We start from the raw sequence: 18,406 nt of genomic DNA, 5'->3' as shown, positions 1-18,406 counted from the left end.
ACTTATGTAATAAGGCCTATGTAAAGAAGGGCGCAGTTTTCAGTTGGGTGGGAAAAGACTTGATTTAAAACTAAAGTGTAATGAATTAAATTATATTTTTATTAATACTTTTATTAAATAATACTTCTATTAAGATACCCTTGATTCATAAATGCTAGCATTATATTGGCTTTTCTGTGCTATGTTACAAGTATCTGTTGAATAACAATAGATGAATGAATGGATGGATTTAGAAAATAAGATAGATTTTACCCTTTGACCTAACAATCCCACTTTTGTTAACCTATATAACAGAAATAAGAGTACTAGTATGTAAAGATATATGTACGAGCATGTTTATTGCTATATTGTTCTTAGTGTTAAAATACTGAAAATAAATGTTCATCATCTGGAAGAGTGGAGTATAGAAGAAATTATGAGGTACTCACACCAAGGAATATTATGCATCCATTTTAGAAAATGCTTTAGGGCTCCAGATTTTCATGGAGTAGTGCTGAGAGAAAAAGGCAAGTTGCTGGAAATGTGTAAAATATCCCATTTTTGTAAAACAGCAACTCCAAAACTTATATATGTATATGTATGTATGTTTGAAAAATATGGAAGGGTATGTTCAAGGCACTAACCTAGAATTAGCAGGAGGAGCTAAAATGGTTTTATGTAAGATAATAATGACATTTATACATTTCTATAAAATTGTGTGTGTGTGTGTATATATGTGTGTGTGTGTGTGTGTGTATATGTGTGTGTGTGTGTATATATACACACACACACATACACACACACACACATAATGTTAAGGAGAAAAATTAAAGTAGAATTTTAAACTCAGGTTACACTCCTAAATGATTTTGAAATCATTTGAACGCAAAGATTTTGAGGTTAAGTTTTGCTTTTAAACATTCTTTAAGATATTGGTTACATTGAAGTAGCTTTCACTAGCCATAATATAAATGTACCAGTTTATGCATTTGGATCCTCTATGTAAAGATTTTTAAAAGTATCAAAACTCAAACTTTAAAACATTTTTCATTTTTAAAAAATTCATAGGATATGTAACTACTAAAACTTTTTCTATCACAGGAAAAGATCATGAGTAATGTGAAAACAGGTATTGGCATATGAAAGTTATTATTTTAATACAAGGTCTGCTGCTGATTTCTTTTTAATTTTGGAAAAGTTAATAGTAGAAGCCGCTGATTTATCTGACAATGAAATGATTTGTGAAATCTTACCAGATTTCTTTAGTTATCAGTGGGTTGACCAAATTTGTGACCTATTTCTTGGTATATTTTTATAACTAAATATAATTTTATTTATATATTTTGTCAATTACAAAACATATGTGTTCTACTAGTTTTAATTACCAGTAGAACATCTGTCGTTCACATCATAGTTTGGTTGTATTTACTATATAATTGTAACTGCTTATTTTATCAAATTAAAAGCTTATCATTCTTTTTATCAAGTAGTAAACATTCAGTATGCCTTATGAGATAGTAAGTTGATGAGTGAATTCAGGATTTTAAAGAAAGTATTCTTGCCTTTGTGTGAGAAGGATCAATTAAACTCTTTAAGCAATAAAAGACAGACTACTAAGCTTTAGCAGAATTTATAATATGTGAAATACAATAAAACCTAATTATATGTTTTGTCTTTTCTGTGATGCAGCAGTGCATGTTATTTTAGGTATATAGGCAATATTTCCTTGACTGTGTTAGCCTCTTATGGGAACTGAAGCACTCTATTTAATAGAGCATAGAATTTAATGATTATCACATTACCCACATGATTAATGTATTTATGAATATACATTATGTTGAAATGTAATTCATTAAATATAGTCAAAATATTTCTGGTTTATAAAAGGTAATTTAATTTATATAATTTCAAAAATAGTTTTCAGATAAAACATTGAAATACTTTCTCTAATTGCTCTTTAATCCTTTCAGAGGATATGGATGTAGAAGCTCGGCTTACTGAACTATGTGAAGAAGTTAAGGTACTTGGATTTTTAAAATTCATATGATCAAGTCATTTGAGTGGATTGTGTTTTCTATTCTAAAAATTGTGTCTAAAAAAACTTAGTAATAAATTATCTTTCCTAAAATGCAAAGATAAAATTGTTGATCATGGTAGAAGCACAGTCAAAAGACATTTGATTTGAGCATGAAGTTAAAATTATCTTTAAAATGTATGTTATTCTGCATATAGGTGAAATAGCAAAGTCAACTGATCAATAGTGTGCTTTTTCTTCAATTAGTTTACTCAAAGAACTTATGGACAGATTTTTAAAGCATCACTTAAACTTGCATATTTTTATAAAATGATACTCAGAAATGAAAATTTGTTTTATTTCAATAGGTCAAATTTTTGCACAACTTTAAAAATGGTACTTTCAACAAATGTTTGATGATGTAGGAAAATGTTCATATTGTGATATTCGTGAAAATGGCATTAAAAAATCTTTGTAATCAAACGAACTCATTGCGTGTTTTTAAATAGTGTATATTCCATGTAAGATAAGATAATGAATGCTATTTTAAAAAACACAAATGTAAGATCTTATTATTCCTACATTAATAAATATAAAAGATCTTCTCAAACTTAATTCTAATTTTCTTTTTAACATAAAACTATTTTATTATTTACATTTTTAAGACTTGTTATAAAGATTTATATAAACCAGAAGAAGTGTAACTTATTTATACTTTAAGGGTTGCTTTCCCAATAATGAACATACTAAAGTCCTCTCTCAGAACTGTGGTGCCATGATCCCTGAGAAATAAAATTAATAATTACAAGGTATGTAGAAAGCCCTCCTTTCAGAAAAGGGATAAAAAGGGGATGGGGGGCAGGTGGGGGTGGGGAGGGAAGGTGTGTACTTTATTCATTCAGCCTATGGTAAGGCCAGAAGAATTATTCTACTTGTTTGTAGATTATATTAAGTACAGTGTTGCTTGCCTTACACAGTGCTATTTAATTACTGTCAAATGCTTATCTAAGTCTTCTTCTTCTAAACTTTGTTTAAACTATTTTTAGAACAATACTGCAAGTTTCAGCTTACTTTGCAGTATATTCTCATCTTTTGTGTGTTCTTAAGAGAGTCGTCAAAAATTTGTCAGCTTCGCCCTGGCCAGGTGTCTCAGTTTGTTGGACCAAAAAGGTTGCAAGTTTGATTCCCAGTCAGGGCAGGTTGCACGTTCGATCCCTAGTCAGGTATGGAAGGCTACTGATAGATGTTTCTTTCTCACATCAATGTTTCTTTCTTTTCTCTCTCTCTCCCCCCCCCCCACTCTCTCTCTCTCTCTCCCCCCCTTCCCCTTCCCCTTCCTCTTCCCCTTCCCCTTCCCCTTCCCCTTCCCTTTACTCTTCCCCTTCCCCTTCCCCTTCCCTTTACTCTTCCCCTTCCCTTTACTCTTCCCCTTCCCCTTCCCCTTCCTCTTCCCCTTCCCCTTCCCCTTCCCCTTCCCCTTCCCCTTCCCCTTCCCTTTACTCTTCCCCTTCCCTTTACTCTTCCCCTTCCCTTTACTCTTCCCCTTCCCCTTCCCCTTCCCCTTCCCCTTCCCCTTCCCCTTCCCCTTCTTTTTCCTCTCTCTCAAATCAATGAACATTTATAAATCATTCCCTGGGGGAAAACCACATCTGAAGATTTATTATGTGTTGCTGAATCGATATTTACCATTTGTTCACTCTGTTAGCTCTCATTTCAGAATTCTGGAATTAGTCAACATTTTCTGAGTTTATCCGTAAATTCTGGGAGCTTTTTCCTTATCTGAAACCTGTAGTTCCCTATTCATTCAGTAAATATTTATTGACTGACTACTATGTAAGAACCAAAGTCACAAAAGAGAATAAAAGACTCTCTCCTTATTACTAATTTTGCTGAATTTTTGTCTTATGTGTTCTCTGAATTAAGGTAGCTATGTGGAAGCTTGTTTTGGGTTGATGAAGAAAAGTCTGCTGAATTGCAAACTTTTACTTAAAAAAGAAAAGTAAAAATAAACAAATTAAGAGTATGATATGTGATAAGCAACATTTGCAGGGTTTAGGAGGTTTATTTGTCTTTTGGTTTGTTTTTAGAAAGGGAGAGTGGAGATATAATTAGTATAATTTGGCATAAATTGAACTTGAGCAACTTTATTTTCATGTCCAAGTACAGTCATCCAGTAGGTCAAAAGAGATGTGATTCAGAGATATAAATTTAGCTGTCTGTGGTATATAGATGGTACCATGGGAGTGACTTTCAACTTCAAACTCGATATACTACTTCTGCCTTCTTTAGGATAGGAAAATGAAATCAGCATCTATCTATATATTTAGAGTAGGTGTCCTAGTATTACTAGTAATTGAATACAAAATTTTTGCAGGAAGAAATTATCTTCCCAAAAACTGACTACTGTCTTGGTGAAATAAAGAAAAACCTGACCAAGAAAAACCTGTCCTCATAATAAAAATGCTTGTCCAAAAGAAAAGCAGTCATTCTTGGTGTATAGTTTTTTTTTTATTCTTTATTCAGAAATCCTTATTTTATCATTCAAGAAAACCAAATGCTTTTTATAAGATTCTGTATAATCTAGTTCCATAGTATAACCTAGAACTCTTAACTTTTATCATCAGTTTAGGTGAATATTTAAGTAAATGGAATAATTTAATACCACTATTAGACCACTCATAATAGCATAATTGTTTACCCATCCCTTTTCCCTCACTAGACTGTGAGCTTCTCATATTAATCTTTGTAGAATGTTAGGACCTAACATTTAAAATGTGTTCCATAAACAGTAGATGAATGTTATAAAGAGAAAGAAAGAAGTGTTTAACAACACTGTAAAAGAATTATCATAAGCAAAATGAAATGTAAGAAACATAGGAGTGATGCAAAAGCAGTACTTTAGATAGTCCTTTATGAGAAGTTACAGATCTTTTTAAGTTCTTTACATTCACTGATTGGAGAAAAATAAAATTTTAAGATTTCATTATCTTTCAAAAATTTTATAACTTTCAGTATGATTTGTACATCATATTTAAAATTCCAAGTTTTTAGTATTTGAAGTTGATCATGCTCTATAGAATTCTGATTTATAGTTTTGTACTGGATTTGACATTATTGCAGTTATAAGATACCTCAGATATTAAAATATTTGTTAAGTTGTTGAAAATTCCTATAGTAATTATCAAATATAAAAAAAACAATAGGTCAGTTTTCTTTCTACACATACACACACACATTTCTTTTTAAAACTAAAAATGCGCCTTTGTATTAATATTCACAATAATGTATTATTTTTAGATGTGTTATAGTAAGTCTCAGAGAGCAGTTAAAGGTTTTTTTTCTTGTCATTTCAGAAAATAGAAAACCCTGATGAACTGGCAGAACATATAAATATGAATCTTGCACAGCTTTGCTCACTTCTAATGGCTTTATGGGGACAATTTCTGGAAGTTATAACACTACATGAAGAACTAAGGCTATTATTAGCACAAGAGAACCATACTTTGAGGGTAAGTTAAAGAAAAGTGGTATTACAGCATTTTAATAAGTATTAACATTTATCTTCAGAAATTTCTTATGAGTGAAAAGCCTGATTTTTACTTCATATGTTGATAAATCAGAAAAGAGACATTTATTTTGTTATGATAAAAATGTATGATACAAATTGACCTAGGAACCCAAGAACAGGAATTCATAGTGTCCTTTGAGACATAGGACATAAGGACAGAAAGAAAAGTCTTTAACTTATTTTTTTCCTAGGAAAAGAGTCTTGTAAATTAAGACAAATATATTCAACAGGGTTTTTATTTATTTATTTTTGGTAAAATTTTTAAATGATATAACTTTTTTAATTGAGGGAAATCATTGTGTTAAAACTGATACAGTTTTCTTTTTTTTGGGGGGGTGGGGGTTGGGGGTTCGAGTTTAATCCCCAATAAGGGTTGTACAGGAGGCAGCCAATCAATGATTCTCTCTCGTCATTGATGTTTCTATCTCTCTCCTTCTCCCTTCCTCAATTAAAAAATATACTTCTTTAAAAAGACACCAATTTCTTTTTAAAAATTGTAAACTATAAAACTAAAAATATGATAACTGAAATAAGAACTTACTGGATGGGCTCAATAGCAGAGTAGAAATAACAGAGGATAGGATCAGAAAGTTGAATTCTGACCAATAGACTTTACTTAATCTGGACAGCAGAGAGAAAAAAGACTGAGGGAGGAAAAAAAAGAAAAAACAGAGCCTCATGGACTTGTGAGACAAATACTACTGTATCCTCAGTAGAAGAGAAAGAATAAGGAGCTGAAAAAATATTCAAAGAAATAATGACTGAAAACAATCCAAATTTGGCAAAAGACATATAGGGTGGGACAAAAGTAGGTTTACAGTTATTCATATGGAAAATAATACAATTAATCCTATATAATAAAAGCCTAATACGCTAAGTGTCCAGTCATCAGGTCTGCCATTCAGCCAATCAAAGCGTATTATGCTAATGATATGCTAAGGCCGCTCAACCAATCAAAGCGTAATATGCTAATGATATGCTAAGGCCACTCAACTGCTCGCTACAACGTGCACTGACCACCAGGGAGTAGACAGTCGACCGTTCAACCAGTCACTATGACGTGCACTGACTACCTGGGGGCAGGCGCTCCGACTGGTAGGTTAGCTTGCTGCTGGGGTTCAGCCGATCGAGACTTGAGCAAGATGGGCCGGACATGCTCTGAAGCCCTCCCACAGCCCCTCCCTGGATGGCCAACCTCCAACATTCCTTCCTGGCCCTGATCGTGCACCAGTGGGGCCCCTTGGCCTGCCTTGCACCTTCTGGCAATCCAGGACCCCTTGGGGGATGTTGGAGAGCTGGTTTCAGCCCGATCCCACTGGCCAGGCCGAGGGACCCCGCTGGTGCACAAATTTGTGCACCGGGCCTCTAGTAAATAATAGTGCAAGATAAAGTTTGTTTTTCATATTCATAACTGTAAACCTATTTTTGCCCAATCCTCTATACATATACACATGTCCATGACCATTGAGTGATGAATGGTGGCAGCTCAAATAAATGAAGAGAGGATAAATAACCCAATATATAGTTGGGGACACTGTGTTGAAATAACAAAGTTTGATCTCTCTCTCACACCATCACACTACAATTAAAAATTAATTATGGCCAGATTAAAATGGTAAACAAAAATACACAATAAAACTATAAAAATGAAAAATTCCATCCCTAGCCATTTTAGCTCAGCAAATAGAGCGTCGGCCTACAGACTGAAGGGTCCCAGGTTCGATTCCAGTCAAGGATACATGCCCAGGTTTGGGGGTCAATCCCCAGTAGGGGGCATACAGGAGACAGCCAATCAATGATTTTCTCTTATCATTGATGTTTCTCTCCCCCTTTCCCTTCCTCTCTGAAATCAATAAAAAGATATTTTTTTAAAAAATCCAGGCAAATGTTTAGTATAATCTTGGGATGAAGAGCTTTTAAAACTTGAAATCAGTTAATAAAAAAACACTCAAAGAAATTTTGTTTCATTCTCCATCTAACAATGGCAAGAATACAGTATTTCTTGAGATTGTATTTTAACTCTGTGAATCCTTTTACTATTTGTCCTCAGATAACTCAATGAAAATTATTATCACCTATATCATGTAAGTAGGGTCTTCATAGTTAAGTCTTCAAGTAAAATCTAGTGGCACTTAATAGTTGTTCTTATAGGGCATCAACTCTTGCAAATATCTGTTTAAAAAAATCTATTGAAATTATGTAGGCAGGAAACCAGTTTAATTCATGATTTGTATTTTTATTTATTTATTTTTTAAATATATTTTATTGATATTTTTACAGAGAGGAAGGGAGAGGGATAGAGAGCTAGAAACATCGATGAGAGAGAAACATCGATCAGCTGCCTCCTGCACACCTCCCACTGGGGATGTGCCCGCAACCAATGTATGTGCCCTTGACCGGAATCGAACCCGGGACCCTTCAGTCCGCAGGCCGACGCTCTATCCACTGAGCCAAACCGGTTTTGGCAGATGATTTGTATTTTTAAATTATTGCTTTATATGGTATTATACTATCTCTAGTAGTTGTCTACTATTTGGGCTGCACATTATAGAACACTTAACCAACAGTGATTCAAATAAGGATTTTTTTTTTTCACACAGAAATTTTGGAGATAAGGAGTATTGTCATTAAAGTCTAGGCCAATACTCTTTGTGAATAATGCAAAGTTAAAAAATACTTTCCTGGCCCTGGCTGGTGTGGCTCAGTTGGAGCATCCTGTCATACACCGAAAGGCCATGGGTTCAATTCCCGATCAGGGCACATAACCAAGGTTGCAGGTTCAATCTCTGGTCAGGGTGCATACAGGACACAACAATCGATGTTTCTCTCTGACACTGATGTTTCCCTCTCTTTTCCTCTTTTTCTGAAATCAATTTAAAATTAAAATTAGTTGCCAGGACTCTAGACAGCAGCTTTCAAGAGAGAAAAGAGTAGAAGGAAGGTATCAGCCACATCCATCTCTCTGTCTTAGCCTGCTCAGGCTGCTATAACAAAAATACCATAGACTTAATAGCTTTAACAACAAATATTTATTTCTGACCTTTCTGGAGGCTGGGAAGTTCCCATTACTGCCAAATTTCATGTCTGACGAGAGCCCACTTCCTGATTCATAGATTTTTGTCTTTTCATTATGTCCTCACATGACTCCAGTTTTCTTGAAATCATTAATTTATTAAATGTTTGGGGAAAATCCACATGGCAAGGGGGAGAAAATGTTTTTTAAATCTAAATTTACTTAATGTATTTATGTTACAGTAGATTCTCATGTGTGATATCAGTATATATTTGATATTTAAAAATTCATAGTCTTTAGAGGCTTAGCACAAAAACTTTGCATTCAAGAAATCTAAATTTTATAAACTCCAATGCAAGCTTCTTGAATTATAATTGGGAACATTTTGAAAACCAGGCATAAAATCTAATATCTGCTTCTTCTGTTTAACAAATTAACTGGTGAAATAAATTAAAGGGAATAAGTTTTGGTGTCTTTGATCAGTATTGGAACATATACTTATGTAAGTTGAGATTTAATTCCCACTTGAAAAATTATCTTGCTGCTAAAATCCTCAACAAAATATTCGCAAACCGGATTAAAAAGATCATACACTGTGATCAGGTGGGATTTATTCTAGGGATGCAAGGTTAGTACAATATTTGCAAATCAGTAAATATGATATATCATATAAACAAAATGAAAGATAAAAATCACATGATCATATCAAGAGATACAGAAAAGGCATCTGATAAAATCCAGGACCCGTTTATGATAAAAACTCTCAGCAAAGTTGTAATAAATGGAACATATGTTAACATAATAAAGGCCTTATCTGACAAACCCACAGCCAGCATCACAGACAATGGACAAAATCTAAAAGCGTTTCCCTTAAGATCAAGAATAAGACAGGGATGACCACTTTAACCACTCTTATTCAACATAATACTACAAGTTTTATCCAGACAAGCAATGAGACAAGAAGAAGAAATAAAAGGCATCCAGATTGGAAAGGTGGAAGTAAAATGGTCATCATCTGTGGATGACATGATGTATATAGAAAACCCTAAACACTTCACGAAAAAACTACTAGAACTGATAAATGAACTCAGTAAAGTAGCAGGATACAAAATTAATATTCAGAAATTGATAGCCTTTTTATAGACCAATAATGATCAGAAAGAAAAACTAAGAAAATCTCATTTATAATTGCAAAAAAAAAAAAGGTAATGTACCATACCAATGAATAAATTATACTTGGAAAATTATAGGATACTAAAAAAAGAAATTTAGGAAGATACAAATAAGTGGAAGCATATACCGTGTTCAGTGATAGGAAGGATTAACATAATTAAAATGTCCATACTACTTAAGGCAATCTATAGATTCAACACAATTCCTATTTAAATAACAATGGCATAACTCACAGAACTAGAACAAATGTTTTATTTTTATTTTTTTAATTTCTTTATTGATTAAGGTATAACATATGTGTCCTTATTCCCACATTACCCCCCACCTCCCATTAATACCCCCACTCCTGTGTTGTCTGTGTCCATTGATTAGGCTTATATGCATGCATATAAGTCCTTTGGTTGATCTCTCCCCCTTACCCCTATTGTCCCCTACCTTCCCTGAGTTTTGACATTCTGATTGATGTTTCTCTGTCTCTGGATCTATTTTTGTTCATCAATTTATGTTGTTCATTATATTCCACAAATGAGTGAGATCATGTGATATTTATCTTTCTCTGCCTGGCTTATTTCACTTAGCATAATGCTCTCCATCTCCATCCATGTTGTTGTAAATGGTAAGAACTCCTTTTTTACCGCAGCATAGTATTCCATTGTGTAGATGTACCACAGTTTTTTAATCCACTCATCTGCTGAAGGGCACTTAGGCTGTTTCCAAATCTTAGCTATGGTGAATTGTGCTGCTATGAACATAGGGGTGCAGATATCCTTTCGGGTTCGTGTTTCTAGTTTCTTGGGATATATTCCTAGAAGTGGGATCACTGGGTCAAATGAGAGTTCCATTTTTAGTTTTTTAAGGAAACTCCATACTGTTCTCCACAGTGGCTACACCAGTCTGCATTCCCACCAGCAGTGCACGAGCGTTCTTTTTTCTCCGCATCCTCGCCAACACTTGTCATTTGTTGATTTGTTGATAATAGCCATTCTGACAGGTGTGAGATGGTACCGCATTGTTGTTTTGATTTGCATCTCTCTGATGATTAGTGACTTTGAGCAGGTTTTCATATGTCTCTTGGCCTCCCTTCTGTCTTCTTTCAAAAAGTGTCTATTTAGATCAGTTGCCCATTTTTTTTATTGGGTTGTTTATCTTCTTTTTGTTAAGCTGCATGAGTTCCCTGTAAATGTTGGAGATTAAACCCTTATCGTTGATATCATTGGCAAATATGTTCACCCATACAGTGGGCTTTCTTGTTGTTTTATTGATGGTTTCCTTTGCTGTGCAAAAGCTTTTTATTTTGATGTGATCCCATTTGTTTATTTTCTCTTCAGTTTCCATTGCCCTAGGGGCAGTATCAGTGAAGAAGTTCCTTCGGCATATGTCAGAGATTTTTCTGGCTGTGGATTCCTCTAGTACTTTTATGGTCGTATGTTTAAGTCCTTGATCCATTTTGAGTTTATTTTTGTGTATGGTGTAAGTTGGTGGTCTAGTTTCATTTTTTTGCATGTATCTGTCCAATTTTCCCAACAGCATTTATTGAAGAGACTGTCTTGACTCCATTGTATGTTCATGCCTCTTTTGTCAGATATTAATTGAGCATAGTGATTTGGGTCGATTTCTGGGTTCTCTATTCTATTCCATTGATCTATATGTCTGTTCTTGTGCCAATACCAGGCAGTTTTAAGAACAGTGGCTTTGTAATACAGCTTGAAATCTGCTATTGAGATCCCACCTACTTTGTTCTTCTTTCTCAGGATTGCTGTGGCTATTTGGGGACTTTTTTTATTCCAGATGAATTTTTGGAGAGTTCTTTCTAGTTCTGTGAAATATGCCGTTGGTATTTTAATGGGGAGTGCATTGAATCTGTAGATTGCTTTGGGTAGTATGGACATTTTAATGATGTTGATTCTCCCAATCCATGAACATGGTCTGTGCTTCCATCTGTTTATGTCTTCCTCTATCACTTTTTTCAGTGTCCTGTAATTGTCCGCGTATAGGTCTTTTACCTCCTTAGTTAAGTTTATTCCTAGTTATCTTTAATTTTTTTGGTGCAATGGTAAATGGGATTGCTTTTTTAGTCTCTCTTTCTGTAAGTTCACTATTGGTGTATAGAAATGCCATAGATTTCTTGACGTTAATTTTGTATCCTGCTACATTGCCAAATTCATTTATTAAGTCTTAGTTTTTTGATGGAGTCTTTTGGGTTTTTTATGTACAATATCATGTCATCTGCAAATAAGGACAGCTTTACTTCTTCTTTTCCAATTTAGATGCCTTTTATTACTTCTTCTTGTCTAATTGCAATGGCTAATACTTCCAGTACTATGGCAAACAGGAGTGGTGAGAGTGGGCATCCCTGTCTTGTTCCTGTTCTTAGGGGAAATGGCTTTAGTTTTTGCCCATTGAGTATGATGTTAGCTGTGGGTTTATCATATATAGCTTTTATTATGTTGAGGTATGATCCTTCTATTCCTACCTTGTTGGGAGTTTTTATCAAGAAAGAGTGTTGGATTTTGTCTAATGCTTTTTCTGCATCAATTGATAATGACTATGTGATTTTTATCTCTCAGTTTGTTTATGTGATGTATCACTTTTATTGATTTGCGGATATTGTACCATCCTTGCATTCCTGGGATAAATCGTACTTGGTCATGGTGTATGATCTTTCTGATGTAGTGCTGGATCCGATTTGCTAGAATTTTGTTGAGGATTTTGGCATCTACGTTCATGAGGGATATTGGCCTGTAATTCTCTTTCATTGTGTTGTCTTTATCTGGTTTTGATATTAGGGTGATGCTGGCTTCATAGAAGGAGCTTGGAAGTGTTCCTTCCTCTTGAACTTTTTGGAATAGTCTGAGGAGGATGGGTTTTAGTTCTTGAATGTTTGGTAAAACTCCCCTGTGAAGCCATCTGGCCCCAGGCATTTGTTTGCTGGAAGCTTTTTGATGACTGCTTCAATTTCTTCCATAGTTATTGGCCTATTGAGATGTTTAGATTCTTCCTGATTGAGTTTTGGAAGGTTATATTTTTCTAGGAATATGTTCATTTCCTCCAGGTTGTCCAGTTTGTTGGAATAGAGTTGTTCGTAGTATTTTTTAACAATCCTTTGTATTTTGGTGGGGTCTGTTGTTATTTCACCTCTTTCATTTCTGATTTTGTTTACTTGGGTCCTCTCTCTTTGCCTCTTGGTGAGCCTGGCTAGAGGTTCATCAGTCTTGTTTATCCTTTCAAAGAACCAGTTCTTGGATTTTTTATCTTTTGTATTTTTTTTTTTTTTTTGGTCTCAATGTCGTTTATCTCTGCTCTGATCTTTATTATTTCCTTCCTTCTGCTTACACTGGGCTTTTCTTGTTGCTCTTTTTCTAACTCTTTGAGTTGTTGGGTTAGGTAATTTATTACCATTGTTTCTTGTTTTTTGCAGTAGGCTTGTAGAGCTATGAACTTCCCTCTCAAGACTGCTTTCTCTGTGTCCCATAGATTTTGGATTGTTGTGTTTTCATTGTCATTTGTTGTCATGATGTTTTTATTTCTTCCTTGATCTCTCTGGTAACCCAGTCATTGTTTAATAGCATGCTGTTTAGTCTCCATGTGTTTGATTTCTTTGGATTGTTTTTATGGTAGTTGATTTCCAGTTTTATGCCACTGTGATCTGAGAAGATGCTTGATATGATTTCTATCTTCTTGAATTTGAAGAGACTTTGCCTATGACCCCACATATGGTCTATCTTTGAAAATGACCCATGTGCACTTGAGAAGAATGTATATTCTGTGGCTTTGGGGTGAAATGTTCTGAAGATGTCAATTAATTCCATCTGGTCTAGTGAGTCATTTAGGATTGATGTTTCTTTGCTGATTTTTTTTGTTTAGAGTGTTTGTCCAATGGTGATAGTGGGGTATTAAAGTCTCCTACTATGATTGTATTGCTGTCAGTCTCTCCCTTAATATCCTCCAGGAGTTTTTTTATGTATTTGGGTGCTCCTGTATTAGGTGTGTATATATTTACCAGAGTTATTTCTTCTTGTTGGATTGCTCCCTTTAGTATTATGAAGTGGCCTTCCTTATCTCTTGTTATGTCCTTCACATTGAGATCTAATTTGTCAAATGTAAGTGTTGCTACCCCAGCTTTTTCTTTTTTAACCCCAGCTTTTTTTTTTGTTATTTTCATTTCCATTCGCTTGAAAAACCTTTTTCCATCCCTTCACCCTCAGTCTGTGTGTGTCTTTTTTTCTGAGGTGGGTTTCTTGTAGACAGCAGATATATGGGTCATGTTTTCTTACCCAATCCATTACCCTATGTCTTTTGATTGGGACATTTAATCCATTTAAAGTTATTATTGATAGGTACTTATTTATCACCATTTTCATTCTTTACCCCTGTGTTCCTTCTTTGCTTCCTATTTCTTTTTTTTTTCTTTTTTTACATCAGACCCTTTAGCCTTTCTTGCATTGCTGAATAAATTCCCTTAGTCCTTTTTTGTCTGTGAAGCTCCTGATTTCACCTTTAATTTTGATTGATAGCCTTGCTGGGTACAGTATTCTTGGATTCAGACCCTTCCTTTGCATGATTTTGTATATTTCATTCAATTCCCTTCTGGCCTGATGAGTTTCTGTTGAGAAATCAGTCGCTAGTCTGATGGGGGTTCCTTTGTAGATAACTTTCTGTCTCTCTCTGGCCGCTTTTAAGATTCTTACTTTGTCATTGGTGTTTGCCAATTTAATTATAATGTGCCTTGGCGTTGGTCTTTTGGGGTTCATTTTGTTTGGGACTCTGTGAGCTTCTTGGATTTGTGTGGGGTTTTTCTTCCCTATATCAGGGAAGTTTTCTGTCATTATTTCTTCAAACAGGTTTTCTATTCCTTGCTCAGTTCTGGAACCCCTATTATGCGGATGTTGTTTTGTTTCGTGTTGTCCCAAAGTTCCCTTAGGCTCTCCTCCTGCTTTTCAATTTTTTTTTCTAGAAGCTGCTCTACGTGGGTATTTTTTCCTACCTCGTCTTCTAGCTCACTGATGCGATCCTCTGCTTCTTCTATTCTACTCTTGATGCTTTCTATTGAGTTCTTTACAACAGTGATGTCATTTTTCATTTCTTCTTGATTCTTCTTCATTTCCTCTTGGTTCTTACTCATATTGTCAAATTTGTCTTCCATGCTTTTCAGCCACCTTATGACCATTTCTCTGAATTCTTTCTCTGACAGGTTGCTTGCCTCCATTTTGTTTACTTCCTTTTCTGGTGATGCCTGCTTTTCTTTCATATGCAGGCTGTGTCTTTGTCTCCCCATGATCTCTCTTCTCTGGGTGTCTGATTATGTAGTTCTCTCTCTCCTGTGTTGGTTTAAAGGCAAAAAATACAACACAACCAGGTACAACACACAGGGCACTGAACAGAAATGTATTCACAGTATTAATAACCCCAAATAAAGGTGACCACCAGAGAAAGGCAAATTAGGGGATAAGAGGGAAAGCGGAAGAGAAAAAAAAAAAAAGAAAAAGAAAGGTGTGCCAAAATGAAATTGGGAAAAGGAAAAACAAAGTAAGAGAGAATAGAAAGAGAATAAGAAAGAAAAGGGGAACAAACTATATATATGGGGAGAAAACTCCAATAGAACAGCCCCTAATCCCAGCAAATGCCAGCAACAAGTACCTGGAGATGAATACAAACTACAAACAACAACTAATATCAAGCGAGGCAAGGGAAAATAGAAGCAAATAAAAAAAAAAAAAAGCAAACAAAAAAATATAACCAAAACAATCTCACAAACAAGCATAAAAAATTTGATATAATTAACATTCAAGCAAACAACAAAAGGATAGAGAGGAAAACCATTTTTTGGATAGTAAAGACAGAAGAGAGAGGTGTGTATGAACTTGGAGCAGGGGATTGGAAATTAGATATATAAGTAGGGTGAAATTTTAACGGGGTAAAAAGAAAGAATAGGGAGAATATAAAGTAGGAGAAGGGTAAGAGAAACAGGACAACAATAGGGGAAAAGTTAGGAAGAGAGTGATGGTATAAAGGTAGAGTTGAGATAGAGTAGAATGATGCTAAAGGAAAGATGAAAATAGAATCTAGAACACTAATCTCAAAGTCAAATAAAGAGAAAATAAAATGATACTTTTTTTAAAAAAAAAAAGGTAAAATAGTAGTACTAGTAATACTGATTGGAAATAAAAATGTAATTAAAAAGGTAAAATCAAGTGAGGAAAAAAGAAAATAAATTAGTTTCTTAAGTAAAAGATGAAAAAAAATAATTTAAAAATAAAAATAAAATGTGCAGTAGTGAAGGTCATTCACTTCCTCTATTGTTCTGTTTGGCACGCCTGTTTCCCAGTCAGGACTGTATTGCAGTTCCCTGCATTCCACTGCTCCTCAGTGTTGTAAGCCAGTCCTGATTTTTAAGCAGGCAGTGTGTCTTACTCTCTTGTATTCCTTTATTTGTGATTACACAAGAGTCAATTTGTGACTCAACCCCTGGGTGGCAGTGTTTCTGGATTGACCTCCGGGTCTATAGGTCCTCTCTAGCCTGTGCTTAGATCCTGCTTTCCCTGTGGCACTCAATACCGGTTTGTGGGAGTGGGCTGCCCCAGAGCTGGTTCTCTGCTGGTTCCCCACTCCGATCCTCAGGTTCCAGAAAAACAACTTCCCCCTGCAGTCTCCTAGGGTGTCCCCAACTGGGTGATCCCATGCACTGTGCTCAGCAATCAGAAGCAAGGATTTAAAGAGTAGAAAGCGCAAGTGTGCGAACTCCAGGGCTGCCCACAAGTCTGCGCAGTCGCAGCGGGCACACTTTTAAAATTTTTAGGCTGTCCTTCTGGGTCAGATCAAAATGGGTTGCTTTTTAGAGATCCCCTCTGTTAGCAGTTCTGAGGACCCCCTTCCACATTCACGGATCACACCAGCCCTAACAGCCATGGATTTTTCTGGGCTCAAACTTACCCCAGTCTTCCAGCTTCTGCAGTGCACTCGTTTCTCTGTCCCGCCAGGACCAGAGACCTCACCTTATCCCAGGCAAAATCTGACCTTTCCGTGGTGGAATGTAGAGCTCCTCTGAATCCGCGTGTTTGCGCCAATTGGGGACCGGTGTTCTGGTGGGTGCCGTAGTTGTAGATTTTCAGGCTTCTGATAACATCCACTTTCCCCTTCAAGATGGCACGGTCTCTGCGTCCGAGCTTGTTGCTCCGGGAGGGAACCCAGAACCAGTGGGGGCTGCCCAGTCAGGGAAGCCCCGTCCAGCAGTCCCCCACCTTCTCCTGGAGTATATCTGTCCCTTAACTCACCAACAGACACTCCCCATGTGACCCTCAGCTCTTCTTTCTGTCTGCTCCGGGACAAGGCTCTGGACATGTCTGTCTATTCTGCCACCATTTTTTTTCCCTCCTAGAACAAATGTTTTAAGATATGGAATCACAAAAGTCCCCAAATAGCCCCAGCAATCTTGAGAAAGAAGAACAAAGTTGGAGGTGTCACACTACCTGATATCAAACTATACTACAAGGCCATAGTAATCAAAAAAACATGGTGCTGGCATAAAAACAGGCATAGATCAATGGAACAAAATAGCCCAGATATTAATCCATGCCTTTGTGGTCAATTAATACCGACAAAGAAGATAGGAATATACAGTGGAGTAAGGACAGTCTATTCAATAAATGGTGTTGGGGAAAATTGGACAGCTACATGCAAAAAAAATGAAACTAGAACACATTTTTACAGCATACACAAGAAAAAACTTAAAATGCATTAATGACTTAAATGTAAGTCGTGAAATCATAAAAATCCTAAAAGAAAACATTGGCAGTAAAATCTCAGACATTTCACATAGCAATGTTTTTTCCAATATATCTCCTTAGGCAAGGAAAACACATAAAAGTAAACAAATGGGACTACATCAAACTGAAAAGCTTTTGCAGAGTAAAGGAAACCATTAACAAAATGAAAAGATAATCTACTGAATGGGAAAACATATTCACCATTGATAAATCTGATAAGGGGTTAATTTCCAAAATTTATAAAGAATTCTACAACTCAATAGCAAGAAAATAACCCAATTTAAAAATGGCAAAGGACCTGAATAGATACTTCTTCAAAGAGGCCATACAGATAGATAGCCAATAGACATATGAAAAGATGCTCAATGGCACTAATCACCAGAGAAATGCAAATTGAAACCACAATGAGATATCACCTCACAGTTGTCAGAATGGCTATCATAAATATACAAACAAGTGTTGGCGAAGATGTAGAGAAAAGGGAATCCTCATGCACTATTGGTGGGAATGCAGATTGATGCAGCCACTGTGGAAAGCAGTTATGGAGTTACCTCAGAAAATTAAAAATGGAACTGCCTTATAACCTAGCAGTTCCATTATCTATGGGGAGAGGTCCTTGTCCCTATCTGTTGCTAATGGGAGTGGGCTCCTTGGGTTACCCCAAGAAAAAGAATTTCCTGAGATACACATGGGAGGATGAAATATTGTAGAAGCTTTATTTCTGTGGAATTACACCCCTGAGTTTCTCAGGTCCCATTTCCTTCATCCCACCAAGGAAGGAGTATAGTTGTGGCTTCAAAGAGATAGAATCAAAGCCAGTGTCTAGAGGTTTCAAATGCTCCATGTTAGGGCATAGTCCAATCCAGAATCAGGCTAACTTAGTTCCCAGTTGTAGT

The 18,406-nt window shown here is 35.7% G+C and overlaps 1 protein-coding gene across 5 annotated transcripts in view; it reads left to right on the top strand.

Annotated features, from left to right (window-relative positions):
- FAM135A (family with sequence similarity 135 member A) overlaps positions 1-18,406 on the top strand; it is a 108,490-nt gene that overhangs the window by 56,479 nt on the left and 33,605 nt on the right. For all 5 annotated transcript variants that reach the window (XM_080665320.1, XM_080665319.1, XM_080665317.1 and 2 more), the window contains 2 exons: positions 1,950-1,999; positions 5,347-5,502. In XM_080665320.1, the coding sequence (XP_080521446.1) occupies positions 1,950-1,999; positions 5,347-5,502 (206 nt within the window). The remainder of the gene's footprint in view (positions 1-1,949; positions 2,000-5,346; positions 5,503-18,406) is intronic.

This window comes from Plecotus auritus (assembly GCF_963455305.1).
Source record: "Plecotus auritus genome assembly, chromosome: 4".
Classification (NCBI taxonomy): Eukaryota; Metazoa; Chordata; class Mammalia; order Chiroptera; family Vespertilionidae; genus Plecotus; species Plecotus auritus.
The sequence above is the reverse complement of the archived record's forward strand: the minus strand, read 5'-3'. Positions and strand labels throughout refer to the sequence as shown.